Here is a 22,796-nt window from a genome sequence, read left to right as displayed (position 1 = left end):
CAATGACAGGACTCATTTCAAACCATCCCCCCCAGTTGATGCTCCTGCTTCTGGCCTCTGCCCAGTCACGGATGGCAGAATTAGCTGTTGTGTGTGTCTGTGAGAGGCAAGCATGAGAAAATGAAATGCCCTTTACAAGTTCAGTTTTAGAAATGAAAGAAAATGCTTTGTCATTTTCATTTGTGGTTACTGAGTGATTTTAAAGAGATGGTGACACAAGAAGGTAATGCGAGGGGGAAAAATACATGAAGAGCAATACTTTTAACAACAGAAGTCTAAAGTCAGGTGGCCTGATTTTCAGAAGTCCTTAGCCTGCAGTCTGGCCTCAGTTAAAGTTACTGGGTGTTCAGCAAATCAGTCTGTTTACTTAGGAGGGAGATTTTCAGAAGCAGCAGAGGAATTTAGGCTCCCAGATTAGTGACTTTCAATAGCACTCATGTTCCTAAATCCCTTAGGTGCTTTTGACAGTCAACCCCAGGAGCCTTCTTTGGGCTATTTTAAAACCTTGGCCCTGGTATACACGTGTTTTGCAATTTCCAGTGGAAGTGTTCGCTAGTAGAAGACCACTAAGCAGAAACTACGTAGCACACATTCCAATAAGGAGGAGGGATTCAAAACTGGTGCCTTTTAAAATCCCTTCTACGTTTAACTGAATCAGCCATAAAAACAAGTTGAACCCTGTTCTAAATCTGTAGCCTTCTGTTTGCGTGATGCTGAGAATTTAAAATAATAGCAGATGCCATATAATGGACCCAAGCTTGTTTACACTGTACCACCTTTTTCATATAAAAATATTAGTGCTCTAATTGTCTGTCTTCTGCTTTTTAATCCTGACGAAACCACTCAGCTCTCGCGCATGTGTTAGGCATAACTGACCTCTTACAGGGCGGAGGGGGACAGAACACCACGCCCAGTAAGTTTAACCCGCGGGGATTGTTAATGAGTTCTGCCGGAGTACAGCACAGTTTATAATTCAGAGGCCCTCACAAGTTTGAGTTATTGCACCCTGCCAGCCCAAACGTAACGCTATTTTATTGGAGACAGCACGATAGATCGGACTGGCAGCACTAGAGTACGTGCAGTCTAGACTAGCAGGTCTGTCTAAGGAGTGAGTGGGGGCTGGGGGGAGAGAATTATACAGCACTTTTCTTCCAGACATCAGGACAGTTCACAAAAGAGGCAGATATGCCCATTTCACTGATGGAGAACTTGAGGCACAGAGAGGTGAGGTGAGGTGACTTGCTCAGAGATTAAAACCCAGGTTGCCTCCCCCCAAGGCCCGGGGGGCACAGTGCTCTGTCCCCCGAGCCACACGATCTTCCCCCAGAAGCCTCAAATGAGAGAGTCTGTGGGACTTTCTGCTTAAACCTCACCACCGAATAACAGTCTTGCGGCTGGATACCTGAGAGCGGAGATGCTCCTTGCCTGCTCAACGTTTCCTACCCAACGGTCAAGCTTTCTGTATATCTCAAGAGCCCTTGGGCTTTACAAACACTAATTGCAATACTATGTGCCGGGGTGCTGCTTGCAACAAGTGACGTAGCACGGACACCCCTGCAATTCCTCCTCGCTCTGCGTGTTGCTAACCAGAACCTCTCTTTGGTTTAATAGGCGCAAACCTACACTAGTAAAAAATGTCACACACACAAATTTATAGTCATCGAGATGGTGAAAGGAGAATATTGATCCGTTTCATCTTGTGCCCAGCATTTAAACATCTATGCAGGCTGCCATGCTATGGGGAACAGGGCCCTGCCCCCTTTGCTTTGCTGGACTCCTGTGTCAGCAATGGCAACGGGGCGTTACCAGTGGGACCATTTTGCAAGGGTGAAGATTTGGCTGCCTTGGCTGCAGTTTTTAAAGGCTGGGTGAATGGTTTGGGTGGGAGCCTGAACTGGCTGCGTTCCAGCCCCCTGTATCAAGTTCTGGTTCAAGAGAGACAGCATCATAACAGACAAGTGCACTGTGACTACCGGCTTAGAGGAGCACTGAGCTCTAAGACCCAGAGCCCAGAGAGGAGTTTGGTTTGGGGATTGCCACAAAGCTTCAGCGAATACCTGAGCCTCAAAGGTTCCAGGTTCATCCACCACTGCTCTAAACAGCTCCTTTCCCAAGCTCTGAGAGAGATGTAGGGCCAGACTGCATTCAGCAGGGGCACTGGTGGGAGGATACAAAGAGCTTTTACCCCTGGAGCCCTCCCAATGCAGTAGTCATACACAATTGCAGAGCAGGAACGCTTTCCCCCAAAAGCCACTGCAGAAAAAAGGGACAGGAGACCAGGCCATAGCCACACACAGATACAGAGACACACTGCACTGTCCTATGCTTAATAATGAAGCAGCATGAATACTGCCCCAGTGTGCCTAGAAATTCCAGGATGTATTGCACCTCCCTGACACACAATCATCCCCCCCCCCCCACATCCCGAGACCTCTAAACAGCTCTTCAACGGGGATGCCCTTATGTAGTAGGTTCTGAAAATGCACCTCTAAACAGAGAGGAATACTTAAACTCACTCAATTTTTGCACACATTGGAACTTTTCAGCTGCAAGTCTTCCCACCCAGTTGACTTCAAGTCTAAATGAGATAATCAAATCAAGACAAGTCTGAAGTTTCTAACTTCCATCCCTTGAGTTATCCAAGAGCGAGCAAGTCTCTTTTTCATATTTGGCTGGAAAAATGACTCAGAAGTAACCACCCATGCGTTCTTCGTAGACCATTTCCCCAATTCTCCCCCCATCGTTTCTGGTCAAACTTTCAAAACCTTGAAAGTTTTCTCCAACCAACTCTACTTAGGAATTTCACTTTCACATGAGACGAAGCATGGAAAAATTTCAGCTCACAAAGAATTTGTAATGAGCAGCTAAAAGAAGGATGTTATAATGGATGCTGAAACTTAACCTAGCAATTGCCACCCACACAGAGTCTAACTTGTAGTTAGTTAATTGTGTTGCTTGGCGGTGCTTGAATGAATGTGACTCCACAGCATTTGAAGCGCTGCTCTGTGGATATAAATAAATGAATGTCACAAGAATAAAAATTATTCCCATGTAATGTATTGTCTGCATGTTCTTTCTGTAGCCAAACTAACACAAAGGAAGACAATAGAAAATGGTCAACATTGAATTTGGCCTAGTAGATTAGAAGAAAAATTGAGATCTGCTGCTGAGGAGAAGACAGAAAAGTCTGACTCATCTTTCTGCAAAGAAAGAAACAAGGAAGTGGAAAGGGGTTGGGGCAGGAGGATACACTGTGTTATTTCCAGGTGCCCATCTTGCTGAATAGGTTGAGTTTGCTACACAGGTGCTGAAATGCTATTTGCTGAAGGAAGCTGCTGGCCAGAGAGACTGAAGGAGGGGGTGTTGGTAAATTAGATGTTCTAGAAACTGTAACTTTGTGTTTTAATCATTTTTGAGGCACACCAGGAATGAGCCAATTTATTTCCCCAAGTCTGTGCATTCTTAAGTACAAAGAGACTTCCTGCAGCATTATTGATAGCTTCAAGCTTACCATGGTGTAACAGCCAGTGTAGCCCTCTTAAATATTTTTCAGTGTAGCTCCTATACTGGTTACGTCCCCCAGAGACTTTGCAGCTAGCATGGAGGGAAGTCCTACAGAGGTCATAACTTCCCTGACACCTGGTGCTTTTGACCATGCAGTCCCAAAATGGAGACAGCACTATCCTTTTTAATAGGTGTGCTCTCACAGATACAAACAAAAAATTCTGCCAGTCCAGCATACATAAACACCATCTGGATGTGTGTGTAATTCTGGCTTGATGCAATCAGAAACAAGCCAGCATCGTAAGGTAGATGCGTTAAACCCATGGCTAAAGCTGGAATTCAGGTTGGCAAGATGTGTCAAGTATTTGGGTGCAGTACTTTGTGTGGTTTGCTTATCTATTGCAGAGACAATGCATCCATCCTGTACTTAAGCCAGTGAAGAACAGGTCAAAGGCTACAGAGCTTCAGTGAAAGGCCATTGTAGATCAAAGTAATATGGGAGTGCTGGAGTTGAGTACATGCAGATTTTAGAAATGAATGTTAATATTTCTTCCGTGTGCAGATGAGTGAATGGGTGAGTTTGCAGGTAGTGTAGTACTCCTGGTATACCGAGCAGGAGGCTAAATATTGCACTGTTCGAAAAATGCAATACAGGACTTTTCTGTTTTGCTTTATAATCAGTTGACCCGAGCTGTGAAGCTCGCTGCCATGGGGCTCTTTTTGCTGGGTAGATGTACCTTCTGCGTTCCAGTGGAGAAAGAGTCTAGAAAATCAAATTAAGTGATAACATTCAGTTTAACTAACTCTCCATCTTCACCTGCAGTGGGCAGACAATGCAAGCAGCGGGGGACGATGTCTCTCTTTTCAGACCTTAAACAGAAGGAAATATTTCAATCGATAATTTGCTGCCCTCTGATTTTGCCGGACTGAGTTTAAGTGACTGTGTTCCAGAGAGAATAGATTCAACATGGCGATACCATTCTTATTATCATCACAATATTTTTATCCTACACTTGGAATGAGTTATTTCTTGTTCACGTAACTTAGTTAACATTGGTCTAAAGTTTACTGGCATATACTAGGCTTGGCAGAATATTTATTTTGTTAATGTTTATTTTTAAGTATTTTTTGATTATAGATTTAAATGTTCACAGATATGGGAAATTACGGGTGGGGGGGGGTCAGACAATTATTTAATGACAGTAGATGCTGAGATTCAAAACGTTAAAGCTTGATAACAGTTCAGTTGGCAACTTCCCATGTCAAAATCTCCAAAGTAAATCAAACTGTAATGCTCAAGCTGGAGTGCTAGCAGCGGTGGTGATATAGACTTCTCACTTTGCCTATCTGTAAATTCTGAGCAGTGGAAATATGTTTCATCAGTTTGTCTGTGTACTGTGAAATGGTTTGCTGACCTTTACCAATAAAAATCAAATCCTAATTATACAACTATGGTTCGTGTAAAAGAGCTGCTTGCCTAAGGATGGTTAACAACTGTGGAAAGCAGGATGCATAGACATCCTGGTGGAAGATGGTCTCAGAGTAAAAACAGAGGCAAAATCATCAAAATACTTCACTCGCTCATGCAATCAAACATAGCTGCTGCTTTGTCAGTCTTGGCTACAATGCCAGCCAGCACCTTGGGATGGCTCAGGATCTAGCTTAGGATCAAGGGCTCTCCTCTTGGGGCCTGTCTACACCAGGAAAATGACCCATTGTTAGTGACTATCAACAAGAGGTCCACACTGGCCTCAACTGCTGGCTGCGAGCGTACCTGGGGCCAGGCTGTTTTCAATACAGTTATAGAAGACATGGTAAGACTCCCTAGATTTGCTAGTACTTTCCCTAACGATGGAAAATGGTGTTTGGCATGGTGTGTACTAATAATCCATTAGGTGCTGGTCAGAAGAGAAAACAGGTTGTAATATAACTCAAACACGGTTGGTAGCAGGCCAGTAACATGGCACTGAGCAGTAGCTTTGGGAAGAGAACTTTGTCCACATGAGTGATATCCAGGGTAGTTTTCTGTATGTTACAGACTGTCTCATAAGGGTCCTTCCACAGTAGGACAACGCCCTGTTTAATGGCTGTCAATAACAACTCTCTTGGATCCCTTGAACTATTATCTGAAACTCAGAGCTGGTTGAAATTTCAAAATTAAAGCGGGGAAACAAGAAGTGCCGCCAATTGGATATAAATGTAGCGGGAGGCAAACAAACAAACAGTTTCTTTCTTTTACAACATGATTTTTCATTTGTACCATCTATTTCAATGGTAACTGAAATCCTCCTTACTTCAGGCAAACATCCCTTTCAAGGATGAGTGTAGTAAAACTGTAACTGACTGGCCATTCATTCCAAGCCCTTCGCTATGTGCTCTTATCACGACTGCAGCTTGTCACAACGATTTTCCAGTGTTAACATGTGTGTGTCTTCTCCTCAGGATTGAGTCTTCACTCTGCACATTCCGACTTTACATCCTCTCTCCGTCCTTCTGAGAGAAATACCATTACGTCAGAATCAACTCAAACCACTGTCCCCGTCACCCCTGCTGCTAGCACAACAGCAGACAAGCTACAATCAGCATCAGCAGCAACAGCGACCACTTCAAGAGACAAAGTCACCTCAGGACCAGCAGAACAGGGCAACACCATAATCTCCGTAGGCACCACAGAAGAGTTGTCAGCTGCCAAGAAACATCTTGCCTCATATACAGAAAGAGCAGATGTTTCAGCCACCAGCCCATCACCGTCATCAACCACTGGGTCAGAATCAACAGCCACAGAACACATCTCCAGGACTTCAGTTGCCATCCTGACAAATACAATAGTTCCAGATACAGCCACCCCTTCCACAACAGCTCCAGATACAGCCACCCCAGCAACGACCTTCTCTCACCTAACTAATACCTCGTCTTCATCGTCATTGGCAGGTTCTTCCACACAGACCACCATTACAAATCAAAACACAATCCAGCTGCCAAATGCATCCACGGCAGCACCTGCTACAGAGGATGCCCCTACTAAAAAGACGCCCACAGAGTCCTTCTCATCAGGCCCAGCGATCAGACAAACATCTCAAGTAACTTTGGCAACCAAGTCTGTCGCAGAGGCCACCTCCCCTGAGAGCACCACTTTCTCCACAGGAGTAACCATGGAAGAGGTCCAGCGGGCTTTAAGTTCAGGTGAGGCAGATGATTTAGTATGTGCGTTATTTATGCTGTCACCTTTAGTGATTCATTTCTCCTGTTATTTGGGGGGAGCATTGAGGGGGGAGGCAAAGGGGTGAGAAAAAGAGCACTCCCATCTATGCATTGGAAGGGCTTTCAGGTTACTTGTAATATTAACAAAGTTACTCAGGAGCTACGGCTCTGTGTTTTATGTACATCACATGGTATAGCCTTATTATGAATCTCTTCTACACCTGTGATCCCTTCATAGAAAGATGTTTTAACAGTGACTGGGTATATTCTGACAGGTCTGACACCAAACTCTAAGTTTTAATAAGAATTTCACTTCCTACACTCTAGACTAGTTGACCACAACGTATCTGCTGACCATAGATACCACATTTTCTATTGAGAAAAGACACTTTTCCTTTTCCCCACGGCCAGTGAACTTAGAAACCTTTCTGAGAGTTATCCAATAGCTTTTCTACACAGAGTTTTAAGGTTTGAAATCTCAACCTGCCATGGTTAGATAAGTACCCTATCTTACTAGAGAAATTGAAGAATTCATGGCTTTCTAATGGCATACAACTTCTTCTCATCATGATGGATGAGGTATTGGACCTTAAACAAATCACTGGTTCAAGATTAAATACAGTCAATGCCAGAGTTCAAGACAGTTGAAGGGAAATTCCCCATTTATGGAGGAAATAACATGACAACATTCTGGCACAGGCTTTTAATGGCATCTTAGATGTTTGGAAGGTCAGATATAATCACCTACTAATCCATTATCTTTAAAAGTGGTCAAAGGTGCTTTGCGTGTACACGTATATACACCACATATGATGATGTCAGCATGGCAAGTTGCCCTATGAAGGGCTAGTGTGAGAATAGACTGAGGATGGTGTGAATCAACGTGGATTCCCACGATCAGGATATTATCTCAATGTCCTTCATTATGGGCTACCTTACTCATTTCAGACCGATTCTTTCCTGTCCTCTCCATACCCAGCATGCTGTTTAATCCAGTAACTTGATGTACAGAGTGAGACATTTTAAAACTGAGGCTACAGCAAGCTTCATACAATCTTTCAAACTTGTTTGGTGGCATTTTCCCCTCCAATCTCGTTGCCGGTGGGGTGGCCTATTCCAAGGGCTGGAGCCATCATAGTTCAAGGAGCTGGAGTCAGGATCATTCACTTTGACCAGTTACCAATGAGAAAAACAACAAAATAAAGGCACATCTGTCAAACTGAATTCTCTCCTGCTCCCTTGCATTTTGAATAAAATACAGTGTCCATGCAGGTGATACCTCTAGAGAAAAATCAGTCCCCATCACCCTGAAATCTGGAGGAGTCCTACAGAGGAGTGCTGTGATGTATTAGTGTGTGTTTTTTCTTCTGATTAAATTTAGTCTCTGCAGCATATTCCATAGCATTAAACATCAGCTACAGGGATGATTGTGAGTTGTGATACAAAGTGACCCTTTTAAGAGAGGGCACGGAAATAGTGGTGCTCTAAAGACACCAACAAACAGCATCTCATTTGTAGAGTGCTCAGATGCATAATTCAGCACTCTCCTGCATTACAGCACCAAGGAGCTTATTCATTGAGACTAGAGATTAGTAGGTGTGTTGTGAACCATCCCAACTGTATAAAGAAAGATGAGATGGAGGCACAACTGGAATATGGATCTGGATGCAAAAGTCCCCAAAATTCAGGGGTTGAGTTTGTACCATTTAGTCCCAACTCATATTTAATTAAAAAAAAAAACAGACTCTAGATGTTTCATTTATTTCATCGCATTCCTTTAGTCATTAACTTTTCTTCCCCCTCATTAAGCAGAACAAGTGGGAGAGATCTCTGCCTAAAAGCCAAAATGTAGAGTTAACAGCACATTAAGGCTGGATCATCAAGCCCTGTAAAGTAAAACAAGAAGTTATGATTGCTCTGGCCCAGTCTTTGATCTCCAGTATATTTTATGGTTTAGGTTGACAGCGTTATGGGTACATTTGAAGGGGCAGTATAAAACCACTTCCTACATGCGACGTAGATCAAAGTAATATTAGGCTGCACCTTTATGTTGCATAAAAGCTATTTTTGGGTAGAAAGGGTCTGTTTTTATTTTAACGGATTTGTTTTGGGGGAACAAAATAGGCTATTGGGAGGGGATTTAAAGTAATGAATGCAAGTTCTGCTGGTTTTGCAAGACAGACTCACAGGCAGACAGTCTAGGTCCCAGACCAGCATGCTTAGCACCAGCACAAGCCACTGCACGTGCTTCCTCCACATTGCTAGCAGACATCCCGACCCATCCTCCTCTACGCCCCCATGTCTCCTCAGTACAGGGGGAGAGACACCGTGAAGCAGCCACCTGAATTTTTGGTGGGATGGTTACATACAAATCGCAGTAGTTTCAAAGGTTAAAGCCAACATTCATTCCTCAGCCCGTCGTTTTCCCCAGCCAAATCTGAGTGCCTGCCGAGTCCCACGCTGCTGTGACTAAGTATTTTCTGTCTCCATGGTTAAGAGGAGCTACAATGAGTTAACAGGAGGAATTCTCAGACTGTTTTCTTTCCCCATGCAGAAGTCCAGTATCTTCTCCACTTAACTGCATCGGCTAATTGTAGCTCCTCTTGAATATAGAGCACACAGACAAGCAGCATTAGACTTGCCAGTTACGCTGGCTTTGTGGACCCAGGTGTCTACTCAGTCTCTCTGCAGCCCCCCAAGGTGGAAGGCATTGATTTACAGAGAAGGGCATGAGACGTCTCTTCCAGTGAGAGAGCAGTCTTCGTTTTTTCTGTAGGAGAGTCTCAAGATCCTAGAACCATAGGACCTGGAGCCATGTTTCAGAGTTGATTTTCCTCCTGTGTCATCAGAAAAGTATATTCAGACACTGCCATTAAACACTTTTGCAGCTGGTGTCCTTTGGGGCTAAGAGTGTGGACAGAGATGCCGTACACCAGAAGTGACGAGTGATCTCTCCTCTAAACACAGACATTGCGTGGTGCTGGAAAGCCGAGGTGGCTGAATGAGATACACCCGGAAATGGATCTTGGCTGCTGCTGCTGGCTCGCAGTTGGCAGTGGGTGTGTGCCCATTATGTGGGAAGAGGGGGAAAAATAAGTGTTACTATCCCGGTAAAACAGAGTAGCAGCATTGTCACAAAATGACAGTGGGGGCAGAGGGGTTATTTAAAATAACCTAGGACAACGATAAAGTCCACAGTTTCAAAGGTGCTGTGTGAATGTAGTTAAGAGGCTGAAGTAAGATGGGCACTTGTTGCAGAAGGAAGCCCTGGCTGTCCTTAGCAGTAGTAGGTAAAAGTTCATTCTTTCAGCGTACAAAAGAGGACACCCAGCTAACCATGGTGTCATGGGCATTGGCATGGCCACTTCCACATTTCCCGAGTTCTGCCTGCCTCAGCTGTGCTGAACCCTCTGCCCATCCACACCTGGTGCCGGACACTTGCTCCCTCTTTCTCAGAGGAGGAATCTTTGTCCCCAGCAGTGGGAAGAGGGGACAGAGGAGCCATGTAAGGGAGAAGAGAGGAATTCCTAAAGAAAAACAGCAGAGAAGAAACTTTATCAGGGAGAATGGGAAGTGGAGAAGAGACCTAGCAGGGGCTGGCAGATGTGACAAGCTGTGGCAGAAATCTTAACAGGTCTGCAGAAGTCACCTATTTGCTAGATATTTTGTCCAAAATTTTTCAGAGTAGCTAGTGAGTGTGGATGCTCAATTTTCGGCACCTCACAGACAGTGCTGATCTCCTGCCCTTTGAAAATCAGGCCCTTCCGCGTGTCTCACGCTGGGCACCCACAGTCACCAGTGGCTTCTGAAAATCTTGGCCCTAATTTTTGAGATTTTTTTAATAAAAAACTGTATTTTGGGGGGACCCTTCTGAGCTCTTAAAGTTTTATCTAAGCTGCTATATAAGCACTGAACAGTGTTTTTGCAAAACCATTTCCCTGTGAAGTAATTACTGCTTGCGCAGAGGACTGTATGCTTTTGTGGATTGTTTTTGGATGGTTCAGGTTGGGGGGTAGGAAGTCATGAGTCTGTCACTTGGGATTTATTTTAAAGATGGTAAAAAAAAGAAAACCATTTACCATATTTTCATTGTCTGCCAGACTGTGACCTGCGCGTTGCAGGGTCGGTATTTCAGAACACACACGCTTCCAGTGTTTGCGGTGTTTATTTTATCCAAATCCATTCTGCTGCCTTTACCAGAGCATCACGGTTACAAAAATATAAAGCTGCCCAACTCATATCAAATATCTCCCTGCTGCAAAGGGAAATATAAAGATTGCAAGTATTTCCCCTACCCCCATGTTATCATACCAAGCAGACGAGAGCATAAAGTGAGCAAGGGAAGACTTTGTTTGACGTTTGGCCCTGGCAGTCTTCTTAAGCTAATAGCAATGCTGAGGGGAAACCATTTTGTCCACAGGCTGCAGAATGGAATCAGTAGGGCATTGGTATTGCAGTCTAAGGTGGAGGGGCTGCAAGGCAAAGCCAATTAACAGGCACCATTGAATAACTGTCAGGAAGCCCCCGCGGCCTGTAGCCCGTTGAATACGTTATTAGAAGCTGCAGAACCACTGGGCTCAGAAGCTCATTACTTACGAATAAACCTGTAACTTGAAGGAGTGTTGAAAACTTTTCCCCTCTTTGTCCCCCTGGGAATTTAAATGAGGTCAGTTCTGAGGGCAGCTCCTAAACAGCGACTCTACATTGTCAGGGACCCAGGCTCGGCTCATCCATCCATAAACCTGCTTATTCACTTCTTGTGAAAACGCCCCCAGGAGATTTTAACTGAGCCATTAAAAGGCGTCATGTACGCTCCTGCCAGAGCTGCACCACCGCTTCCTCCTTCAGCAAGGAAACCTTCAACCACTCGTAACCCCGCTGCGTGTACCTAGTAACACTCGCACGCAAGAGGAACAGAGCAACATGAGCCCAGCCCAGGAGAAAAGCAGTAAGCCTGGATGGGATGTAACTAGACAACTAGAGAGAAATTTTCAAGGGCCCAACTCTGACACTTGGGACCTCATTTTCCAAGCACTCAGCTCTCATTTCGATGCCTAAATAAGAAAGTCCACAGCATCCAGCAGCTTCTATTGTGCCAGTACGAGCTGAGCACCTAGCCTGCCCTTTTTGAAATTCTGGCCACTTAGTTTGGTGCCTAAATGGGCACCAAACTCTTTAGAAAAATCTAGCCTGAGGGCCCCATTCCCATCGTGCAGGCTTGTGTCAGTGAGGCTCTGTTGACTTCGGCAGGGGCATTCCTGATTGACATCAGTGAAAACCAGAGAGACTCAAGTTCCTGGTTTGGTCACTTTGCCTGATGTCAGCAGGTAAAAGTTACTGTATGTAAAGGAGAGGAATAGAACCGTGATTCTCAAACTTTTGTACTGGTGACTCCTTTCACACAGCAGGCCTCTGCGTGCGCCCCTCCCCCCTTATAAATTAATATTTTTAAATATAATTTAACACCATTATAAATGCTGGAGGCAAAGCGGGGTTTGGGGATTGAGGCTGACAGCTTGCCACCCGTCCATGTAATAACCTTGCAAACCCCTGAGGGGTCCTGACCCCCAGTTTGAGAACCCCTGGAATAGACCCTGCCCTGGGAACAGACAGCTTGGGAAGGGAGGGGGAGCTTAGGCTAAAGGGCAGTCTCATTTCAGAATCATTCCATAGTGCAAGTCCCCATTCACATCCAGGCCTCAGTTACAAACAAGGACAGATCTTAGCCATAGTCTCTCATATGTGCAGTGAAGGAACAGCGTTCCTTCTCAATAAGGCATCTGGGGTTGACAGCAAATACCACATTCCCTACATGAGGAGGCGATCCACATGTGGCCAGCATATAGTGTTAACCCGAGCACTGCAAACAAGTGAGCAGGAAGGGGACAGGGGTAATTGCTTTGATAAATTATGACCTCACTAAAAGGTCTGTTTATGCCCTTTCCTTCCTCCTCCCTCTCTCCCCCTGCAGGAAGCATTGCAGCCATTACGGTAACAGTCATTGTGGTGGTGCTGCTGGTGTTTGGGGTGGCAGCATACCTTAAGATCAGGTAAGCATTCACTTGGTAAAAGGATGGTTACCCTGAACATAAGAACGGCCGTACTGGGTCAGACCAAAGGTTCATCTAGCCCAGTATCCTGTCTTCTGACAGTGGGCAGTGCCAGGTGCCCCAGAGGGAATGAACAGAACAGGTCATCATCAAGTGATCCATCCCCTGTCGCCCATTCCCCGTTTCTGGCAAACAGAGGCCAGGGACACCATCCCTGGAAGCAACTCAGTAACTGGAATAAGCTGGAGCACATTCTCCTCTCCAAATGTATTCACACTGATGGGCCTGACATGTCTCCTCCCTTCAGTGCAACAGCTGATGCTAATACAGCAGAGCTGGGGGCACTGCTGCTATCCGGCCTGGACTGTGTGTCAGTGACGGCAGTGTTCAGGAGAGGCCCAAGCCTGACTGCTCTGCTCTCGAGCCCTAGCAGCAGGAGGCAGGCTGCGGCAACGCAAGCTTGTGTGTGCTGCTGGCCCGCCACTGTGCCTCAAACCCCGGGGAGCCCAGCTCTAGGGCCTGAAGCGCATTTCAGCCTTTTGACGAGGGACCGGCGGGTGCCAGTGGTGGTGTCGACACCTGGCCACAGGAATAAGAGCCCTGGCTCCTTTTATCAAGGTCACCAAGCATCTACCCACTAGCATTCAGCCATTATTGGGCTGGCTGAACTCGTTAGCCGACAGTGAGAGGTACCACATCCCATGCCTCCCTTGGTGCACCTAAGGGGCAATCGAAGATGCACTATTATCTGAGTGCAAAGAGGCTGGGAGTTGGAGGAGACGCTGTAGCAATCCCATTTTATGTAGTTTTCAATGGTACAAGCTGGCATTTTTCTCATTACAAAAGGCGTCACTCACATGTCAGAGCCAGTACTGCAATGTGTTGTGACCATAAACAGTAATTATCCCCCGGGGCAGCTTTACTCATACCCTATCTGTGACCTTAAAATAAGAACACCACTGCAGCCTACATGGAGCATCTTTAATTGGGTTTAATTTGAGGCTGAGGTAAGCAAGGTTTTTTGTTTCAACTACTTCATAGTGATTCATACCAGTCAGGCTGGGGCACAACCAAAATAGTCCTGTGCAGAGCTATCACTGGTGTTCTGGAGGGATACTAAAAAATTGATGGGTTAGTAAATCAAGCAGACAACAGCCAGCTATTCTTGCTGTAAAAATAAATGTCTTGTTTGCACGGACACAGCCCTCCCTGGCCAAGTATTTCCTGAAAGTCACGTGTTCAGTTGGCATTCTCGCTGACTAGAATAACTTTTAAGTGTGGCTGAAGAAGGGAGTGGATTGCATTGAACAAGAACGCGCTGCTTTGGAAATTGAAAGAGGTTTTTACTGCTCAGGTAGGGCACAGCATGAACTGGGGTCCCTAGGAAGGTTCGCAAATCTCAGGTGCAATTGCAGAAATTTTTAGAAGATTTAAGGTATTTCAGAATTAAATTCCAGGGGCATTTTTGGCACGACGTTGACATGGAATTTGCCAAGGGCGAATCGCATTCTGTTAAAATACCAACAACAGAACTGCAGGATCCCAAAGGCCACTGTATGTTACACATGTATGGAGTGGAGGGATAGCTCAGTGGTTTGAGCATTGGCCTGCTAAACCCAGGGTTGAGTTCAATCCTTGAGGGAGCCATTTAGGGATCTGGGGCAAAAATTGGGGATTGGTCCTGCTTTGAGCAGGGGGTTGGACTAGATGACCTCCTGAGGTCCCTTCCAACTCTGATATTCTATGCACACCATCCTATACAAATATCAACAAGCCAGCATTTAATAAACATTCAGCGAAAGCAAGTTCTTTTCCGTCCTCCATACATACAAATAGTGGGCTGCATGCCAACCTCCCATCCACAACTATGTCTCCCAAGCAGTGTTGAATAGGAGCAGAGGCCCTTTCCTACCTCTGAGGGATGAGTTCAAGGCCCCAATGTCAGAATTATAAAAGCATGTGAAAAGCCTGCATATTTACACACATACAGACACAAAGAACTTGCTTTCTGCAAATAGTCTCATTAAAAAAAAAAAAATCATTATTTCCACAAATGTTCCGACAGGAATCTCGTGTGCTCGAATATTCACAAAAAACGAACAGGAGAGGGATGGGAACAGAGTCAAAAAGCAAATTTATTTAGGAAGGTGAATGAGTTTTCACTCCTTGCAGTGTTCAGCCTGCTCTCCTACCCCATGCACTGGCTTCATCACAGATCACTAAGAGAGACAAAAAGTACGGTAAACATGCATTCATTCTCTTCTCACACAATTAAGATCCGGCCCACAGACCACTAAATATTCAGAGCTTAACAAACCTCCCTATTAAAAATCCATAGCACTCAGTACACTACCAGACCTGACTCTAGATCAAGAGGCAATATTAATATCTATATACAAGCAGTACGGTTTTAACTCCCTGCAGAGGAACAACAGACCATCTACTACACTCAAATGCATTCATACCACAACACAGAATCATCGATCACCCACAGGAATTAGAAACTAGAAGGCATGGGGCCTACTGCAAACTGAAATAAAAAACTCACTGATCAAAGGGCCCAATTGTATTGCAATGCACAGTCAGGGGACAGGATTGTTCCCTGATAGCACTGAAGCCCAAATCATTCCTATAGCATAGACATGATCTAGCTGTGTTTTAAGCATGTCCCTGAACTGGACCAAGGAAGCAGCTTTACAAAAAACAGCTAGTGTTAGACTTCTCACTGTCCCAGAGAGTTGATCTTTAAAGATTTTAGGCACCTGGAGCTGTGATGTGATTTACTTGTCATCTAATCAGAATCAAAACCCTAGCCTGAAATTAATCTGGACCTAAACACCACCAATTATCCTCTCACACATTAAGTTCCCTGGGCCTGGTTACAAAGATGGGTTTTAGCAGTAAGTGCTTTTCAGTGTCTGCAGGAGCGAGGGCATCCTTTCTACAGGGTTGTGCACTGAATAGGAATAGCACTGGAATAGGGTGTTTCTAAACCATTCCTAAATAATCCCAGACTTGTCTTTTCCCCTCCCTCTCGCCCTCCCAGACATTCTTCGTATGGAAGGCTGTTGGATGATCATGACTACGGATCCTGGGGAAACTACAACAATCCTCTCTATGACGACTCTTAGCAAAGGAAAGTTAATTGGGACAAGAAATAAATGTTCTTATTTATAAGTGCTTACACAGTAGAACAACAACAAGTCACCTGGTATGCATTCAGTTCCAGTTCCATGCCAGCTTCTTCTCTTCCTGCTGCTTCTTCCTCTGTTACACAAGGGAATCCTAATTTTAAGACAAGACTAAATGCTGAATCACAACTGCAATGGGACTAAACTGAAGCTGACAGACTGCAGTCACGGTCTCGAAACCAAAGGCAGTCACTCCACAAGCGCAATAAATTTGAGTTTATGCTTTTAAGGAGGAAATTATATTAAATCTCACTGAGGGGACGGGAAGTAATCACTGAAAGGTTTTCATCTGTATGGCTTCTGTTCCTTTGATTCCTCTTTAATCTTCCCTGTCTGTTCAGAGCGGATAGGGTTCTGGTCAGAGCTCTGCAGTGCAGTACAGGGCTTCTACAGTTTATTACCAAAAGATCAAAACAAATTACCCAGGAGGCTGGGAAGTAGAGAAAAGGGAAGCTCAGCAGGGTCATGCCAGAAACTGATGCTCTTATAGTTGGTCGTCTTTGCCAGGGTGTCTCATTTTCAGAATGTCATCATTATAAATCCAGGTGAAGGTTAAATTCACTGCCTGTGTCATGGTGAGTGGCAGGTTTACACACTGACGTGTTACACCTTGAAGTGGGAAATTAGTGATAAACAGGAAGGGGTGACCACTGCTGCTGCTGCAAGGAAGGCATGTGGCAGAAATGCCTGCAGGGGGTTGGGAACTTTCTTTTTGGGAAGGAGAGAACCCATACATTGTCAGCACCGTGGCAACGTAAGATTCCACGAAGTGCAACATTCGTATTCAAAACACCACTCCCTCGGATCTGACTGCTGCTAGTGAAGGATATGGTTGTACCGAAAATAAACTGCAAATAGGAGAAACCCATTCTGCTGCCCTTCCCTTCGTTTAGGCTGCTCGGATGAGTCACTACTATTTAACAGGAGGTAAAGATTGCAGAATTAGGCCCAAAATTAGAAGATGTGGTGGAGGTTTTCAAAAGCCTTTGGGAATTACACACACCTTTCTTTGAAATTAACCCCTGGAGTGCTTTGCTTTGAAAGTCTCAACTTAATGTTTAATAGCTTTTCCCTGCAGCAAATCTTCAGAGCAATTCAATCATTTCTCTCTCCCTTTTCTTTTGTAATTGCGTGAACAAGTCTGGGTGTGTTTATTTATTACATAAAAGAAACCTGACAGATCACCAGTGTGGTAAGGAAACAAATATACAGTGAGATAGAAGTGTCGTCATCTGCTACATATATTGCTTTACTGAATTATTTTCTTACAGATATTTCTATCTGGTAAGGTAATTTGCTAAAACAATCCAGTATTTTTAATCCAGAGTTTGTGTTTACTAATCCTGCTGCTGCTACCAGTAAACAAAGCCATATGGGTTCATTTATGAGGAGATCAAAACAGACTTGGCTTGTTTAAATACACAATAGCAGTTCCCCTTGAAGCACATGATCCAACTTATGAAACTCCAACCCTTGTCTTTTTCAGAGTAGTTTTTCGATTGTTATAAAAAGCCAACACATCACCATTAGGTTGACATGCATTAGCTCATCAAGGCTACAGTGGTGGCTGGCATGCATTTCCATTTTACCAGTTTGACAGGTAAACCAAGACCTGCACTCCCAAAACGTAAGCTTGGTTGGAAATTTACTTTGCAGTGGCCACCCCCCCTTTGTCAAACAGAAGGCACAGGAAACTGCTTGAGTGCAGCCGGACATTTTGCTACAGTGGTGCTAATGCCACTGGATGAGACACCTGTGCAGGGGCCTTGCTGTTGGGAATAAAAGTCATCTATACGGAGAACCCAGAGCGTGTCTGAAAACCAGTCACGAACTATTAATTATTGGTACTGCAGTAGTGCAAGGAGCCCCAGTCATGGAGCAGGGCCCCATTGTGCTGTATAGACACAGAACAAAAAGAGAGTCCCTGCCTCAGAGCACTTGGGTGGCTTACCTTGGGCACTCCAGCATAGTAGCACCTCGAATTAGTGAACACTTGGAATGTATGCGGTCAGCCCAGTCTCCCGCAGTCAAATCGGGATAAGCAGTTCCCTGGCATCACTTTAACGAGCGTTGTGAGGTTTAGGGTCTAAACTGCTTTGACAGCCTCAGAAGATGTGATCTGCATGAATACAAAGGACTATGAGAAACCAGCAAGTGTTAACTCCTTATGCTTAACAATCTGTTCCACTTAGTGCCTCAGCTAAATACAAAGTACCTTTCCCAAGCCTGAAGAACTCTTTAAAGTTCAAAAGCTTGCCTCTTTCCCCAACAGAATTTGGTCCAACATGAGAAATCACAGAAAGGTACCCTTGTTGGGGCCATTACTATTGCTCTGTACATTACATGGGATTCCTACTGTAATATCCTAAAGGTAGAGATTATGGATTGCTTAAAAATACATTGTGTTTCTATAGCATCTGTCAAAGAAGGATCTTGTGGTGCTTTATGAACATTAATTAAGCCTCACAAACACCTTGGAGATAGCTAAGTGTTGTCACATTACTGTTGGGGAAACACCCAGAGGTTGCCCATGGTCACGAATGGCACAGCAAGAAAGAAACCAAGTCTTTCGCTTTGATTCTGCCCATTAGACCACACTCCCTACCATCTCTTGGCACCCACAAAGATTAGATCTGCTTTATATTTCCCCGTTCCTTGTGTTAAATCTCTTTCATTTAGTTACGTTAGGTACATCCAACATCAGTGTAATGTCTCAGTGTGTCAAGGAAACTAAACAATTCAAGATCAAAGGCTAGAGGTGACCCACTCAGGGAAAACCACGTGTTTTGCTCCGTCCCTCCCACCTCCACAAGTTAGCACATCATAAGCCTAAACATTTCTGAAAAGTTCATCATCAACTTCTTCAGAAAGAATAGAGAGTCTCCAGTCTTCTTTGGAAAGAGCTGGGGAATTAGCAGATTTAGGGTATTCAAAGGAGCTCAACATTGGACTAATTCTGCTCCCATTTACTTAGATCAGCTGGGAACATTAAGTGGGTCATAATGGATGAAAAATCTCATCCCTAGTCTTGGTTGTGAGTCTTTAGAAGAAGGGAGCCACTGCGCTATCTCCAAATGGGATTTTTTTTTTTTAAATAGCGAGAGATCTTTCCCCAGTAGTTTTCATATCACCCAATTGATGGACATTGTGCTTCACGGACACAAAATATGGAGGTCCCTGCCTCGTAGAGCTTTTGATCTAAGTAGCCGGTTGCCGGCATATCAAAAGCAGTTACCATATAACAGGCTATTTCTAATGCCAGGCCCCCCACATGCCCTACTGGGGACAAAACGTCAGCCAAAGTCATGTGATGGGATGTCACAACCATAGCATCAGTAGTAAAACCGGTTGATGAGATACCAGAGAAAACAGCAAGGACTGTTTGTGTTGAGGGAGCTTCTGAGATCTCCCAGTTCCAGCAAGGTTAGCTGTTCAGCAGTTCTCCTTCCTCCAAGTTGCCCTGGATTACAGCCCCACCTTAGTATATTCCTCTTTCCCCGATGCCTCGGAGGAGGGATTCACAGCAGGCTAGGATGATAATTTGCACAGATTCACCTTTTGCCTTTAGCTTTCTGGCAATGAACGGATCGGTAAGGCTGCTTTTATTTAAAAAAGGCAACAGATGGCAGAGCTAACACTCAGTCTGGGACGGTGGTCATTTTTACTTGGGGCGGGTGGGGAAAGAATGGGAAGCTTTAAGTGCAGCCAATTGGATATTTGATGTCCTCATAACCACGTTCATTATAAGATATACCAGTTACACCAATTAAAGTCATGCAAAGCTTGTGCCATGTTGTACTGAGGTGTGTTAACTTTGTGCTTGTTTCCGTACAGTTCCCTGTGACATTTTTAAAGGACTCCAGTCTAGAGTTACTCCCCATAGTGACATCTCTGGGTTCTATGCTGGTTTGGTCTCCAGTCCCAGATCAAATTGTTCAGTCTACAAGTAAAGATAGTATTTTCTAATTGTGCCCTCATCTAGCAGGCTGAAAGTGATCCTAACTGTTTTCCCTAATTCAGAATTGACCTTTGCTGCCTAGTTCAATGCTAACTTTTACTACATAGTAAGGGTGACTGTCATTTTGTAGGAAGATTGTAGTGATCCAGTAGCTGCAAAGCAGACACCAGTGGAATCATAGAATATCAGGGTTGGAAGGGACCTCAGGAGGTCATCTAGTCCAAACCCTTGGTCAAAGCAGGACCAACCCAACTAAATCATCCCAGCCAAGGCTTTGTCAAGCCGGGCCTTGAAAACCTCTAAGGATGGAGATTCCACCACCTCCCTAGATAACCCATTCCCGTGCTTCACTACCCGAATAGTGAAATAGTGTTTCCTGATATCCAGCCTAGACCTCCTCCACTGCAACTTGAGACCGTTGCTTCTTGTTCTGCCATCTGCCACCACTGAGAACAGCCGAGCTCCATCCTCTTTGGATCCCCCATCAAGGTAGTTGAAGGCTGCTATCAAATCCCCCCTCACTCTTCTGAAATCCATAATCTTGCTCCCATCTAGAACCCTGCCCCCTTCCCTATATTCTCTCCTATCTTGATTCACCTCACTGCTCCCCTTGCCTTCCAGTGTGTTCTGTTATTCTGCCTCTACACCTGAAATAAATCCCTTGCCATCTACAAACTTCTCTTTCCTTCAAAAATCCCTCTGTTCAAGTAATCACTTCCCCTTGTCAGTAAACCCCACACCCATGCTCCAGTCTCCTGAACTGTGATTCTGTCTCTTGCATTTGTCAGCCTTGTCTTTTGACTGGCAGCTGTACAAGAGAGGGAACATTTAGTTATGTGCGTAAGGCAACATCCAAATGAATTTTTTCTGTAGAAAACAGAGCTGGTCACATTTATGGTTGAAGCGTTCTTTTGACAGAGCCAAACTTTCATGAAAATTTTTTGTTTTGGTGAAAGTTACTGGAAAATGTTCAAAGTGAAACAATTGCTTTGTTCTGAACTGGAAATTTGTTTTAGTTTAGAACTTTTGGTTTTCTGGATGGGGAGGAAGTTCCCCCCTTTCCATTTACTCTCCTTCACTCAATTGTCCCAGGGGGTAGGCAAAAACTGATACACTTGGGTTTTCAAAAACCAGTGTGGAATTTTTCCATTTGAAAACAAAACACACGTTGACTTGAATTTTCTCCCGAAGACGTCCATGAAGAATTTTAAACGTAACTCACATTTGTCATTTCCTTCAAAATTTTGGGCAAAAACTAAAATGTGGGGGTTTCTACCAGCCCTAACAGGAAGGCTGCAGTGTTGCAACAGAGTTGGCTGTGGAATTTGTGGGGACCATATTGTTCCTAGCTCTTCATCTCGGTGTAAGGTCTTGAAGAAGAGGGAGACACCATAGCGAAGTACAAACTGTGGTGTGTGACATTCCAGCCATTCACTTCCCAACCATTTAAGAAGGTGATATACGAACTAATAAAGTCTGGAGTCATTGCATTAGCCCGGGCTGCTTTCAGAATGGTAGAGGGTCTACTCCCCCTCTTGTCCTAACCCCGATCTTGAATTACTGCACCTCATAAGGCATGGAAGCCGTAAGCAGCGGTTTTCCAGCCTACTGTGAGGAATTGTATTGGGTACTGTCTGCCCTAATCATAACTCACCAAGCCAAAGGCAGCTGCAGAACATAGCCCAAAGAGCTGGCCTTTGGTTCACAGACCACCAACAGCCTCTGAAATGTACTTTAAGGGATCCACATTCAAAACAATTGGAAAATATTCACCAGTAAGGCAGCCACAAACCTAATCTGTATGAGACACTAATGCCATCCAAGTGAACACCCGGTCCTCATTACACAGTATCTGGAGGAAGCAGCTGCAGCAAGAGCTCTGCCTCCCTTTAGATGCTTTAGGAAGACAGGCCGGCTACTAACCTTGCTTTACAATGGGTCATTTGAGGCCTTGTCTACATGGGGAAATTTTACCAGTTATACAGGCATTATCCCACTGTGTGAACACTTACTTCTCTGTAAGAATGGCTTTTCAGGGTTTCGTTTATGTGACTTGGAAAGTCCTGGGAACGCTTTTATTTCAGAATAAGGGCGTAGCACAAACATACTGGACTGGTATAACTGTATCGGTTTAAATTCACACCTGAAAATGGCTTTCCAGGTAGAGGAGGTCAAAACTCAACCCAATCTTAGTGCCTGTTCATCAAGTCCTTTAACATCCTGCAAACTCTTTAAAGCATCTTTCCCCACGCACACTGCATTGTGCATCTTCGGTATGAAATGCTGAATGCCCTACATTAAAAAAAAAGGAATTCCACCATGTCTAGAGTTAAAGGGGACAACTGTAAATCTAGATGACTAAAATACATTTATCATAGAGCTGGGGAACATTTTTCAAACGTTGACAAAATAGAAGATTTTCAGCTAAGTGCCCGTGATTCTTTGGCCAGCTCGAACTGGTCATACACCTGCCTGGCCATTAGTTGTGATTTTACAAAAATACCCCAAAAGAATCTCGCTGCCCATTACTGTGCAAAATGCCCACATGAAACAAAGGAAACTGACCACACAAGAGAAACAGCGACAAGTATGAATCACCCTGTAACCAGAAGTGTGTGAGTAGACTTGGACCCCCACTGGCTCTGCATGGGCACAAGTGTCTGCCTTGGATGGAGCCAATCACTGGGATCTGGGCTTGTGTCTGAACAGTACCCAGCACAATCCCGACCGGGGCCTCCGTGGGGCTCAGGGCTCAGACACGGGTGGTATGGGCCTAAATGCTGTAACAGCACCTCTCCAAACCCTCAGAAACTTGACCTGAGCGTAATCAAAGCTGAGATGAGAGTGCAGAATGCCTGGAACACGACCTCTGAGGGAGTGTGAACTGCCCCG

At 44.7% G+C, this 22,796-nt stretch overlaps 1 protein-coding gene across 1 annotated transcript in view; it reads left to right on the top strand.

Annotated features, from left to right (window-relative positions):
- PARM1 (prostate androgen-regulated mucin-like protein 1) overlaps window positions 1-19,626 on the top strand; it is a 51,735-nt gene extending 32,109 nt beyond the window's left edge. The window contains exons 2-4 of the mRNA XM_074950394.1: window positions 5,947-6,687; window positions 12,677-12,755; window positions 15,802-19,626. Coding sequence (XP_074806495.1) covers window positions 5,947-6,687; window positions 12,677-12,755; window positions 15,802-15,886 — 905 coding nt within the window. The 3' untranslated portion in view covers window positions 15,887-19,626. The remainder of the gene's footprint in view (window positions 1-5,946; window positions 6,688-12,676; window positions 12,756-15,801) is intronic.
- Window positions 19,627-22,796: the final 3,170 nt, after the last annotated feature.

Source organism: Natator depressus, chromosome 4 (genome assembly GCF_965152275.1).
Source record: "Natator depressus isolate rNatDep1 chromosome 4, rNatDep2.hap1, whole genome shotgun sequence".
In the NCBI taxonomy this organism is placed as follows: Eukaryota; Metazoa; Chordata; order Testudines; family Cheloniidae; genus Natator; species Natator depressus.
This window is presented reverse-complemented; position numbering and strand designations above follow the sequence as displayed.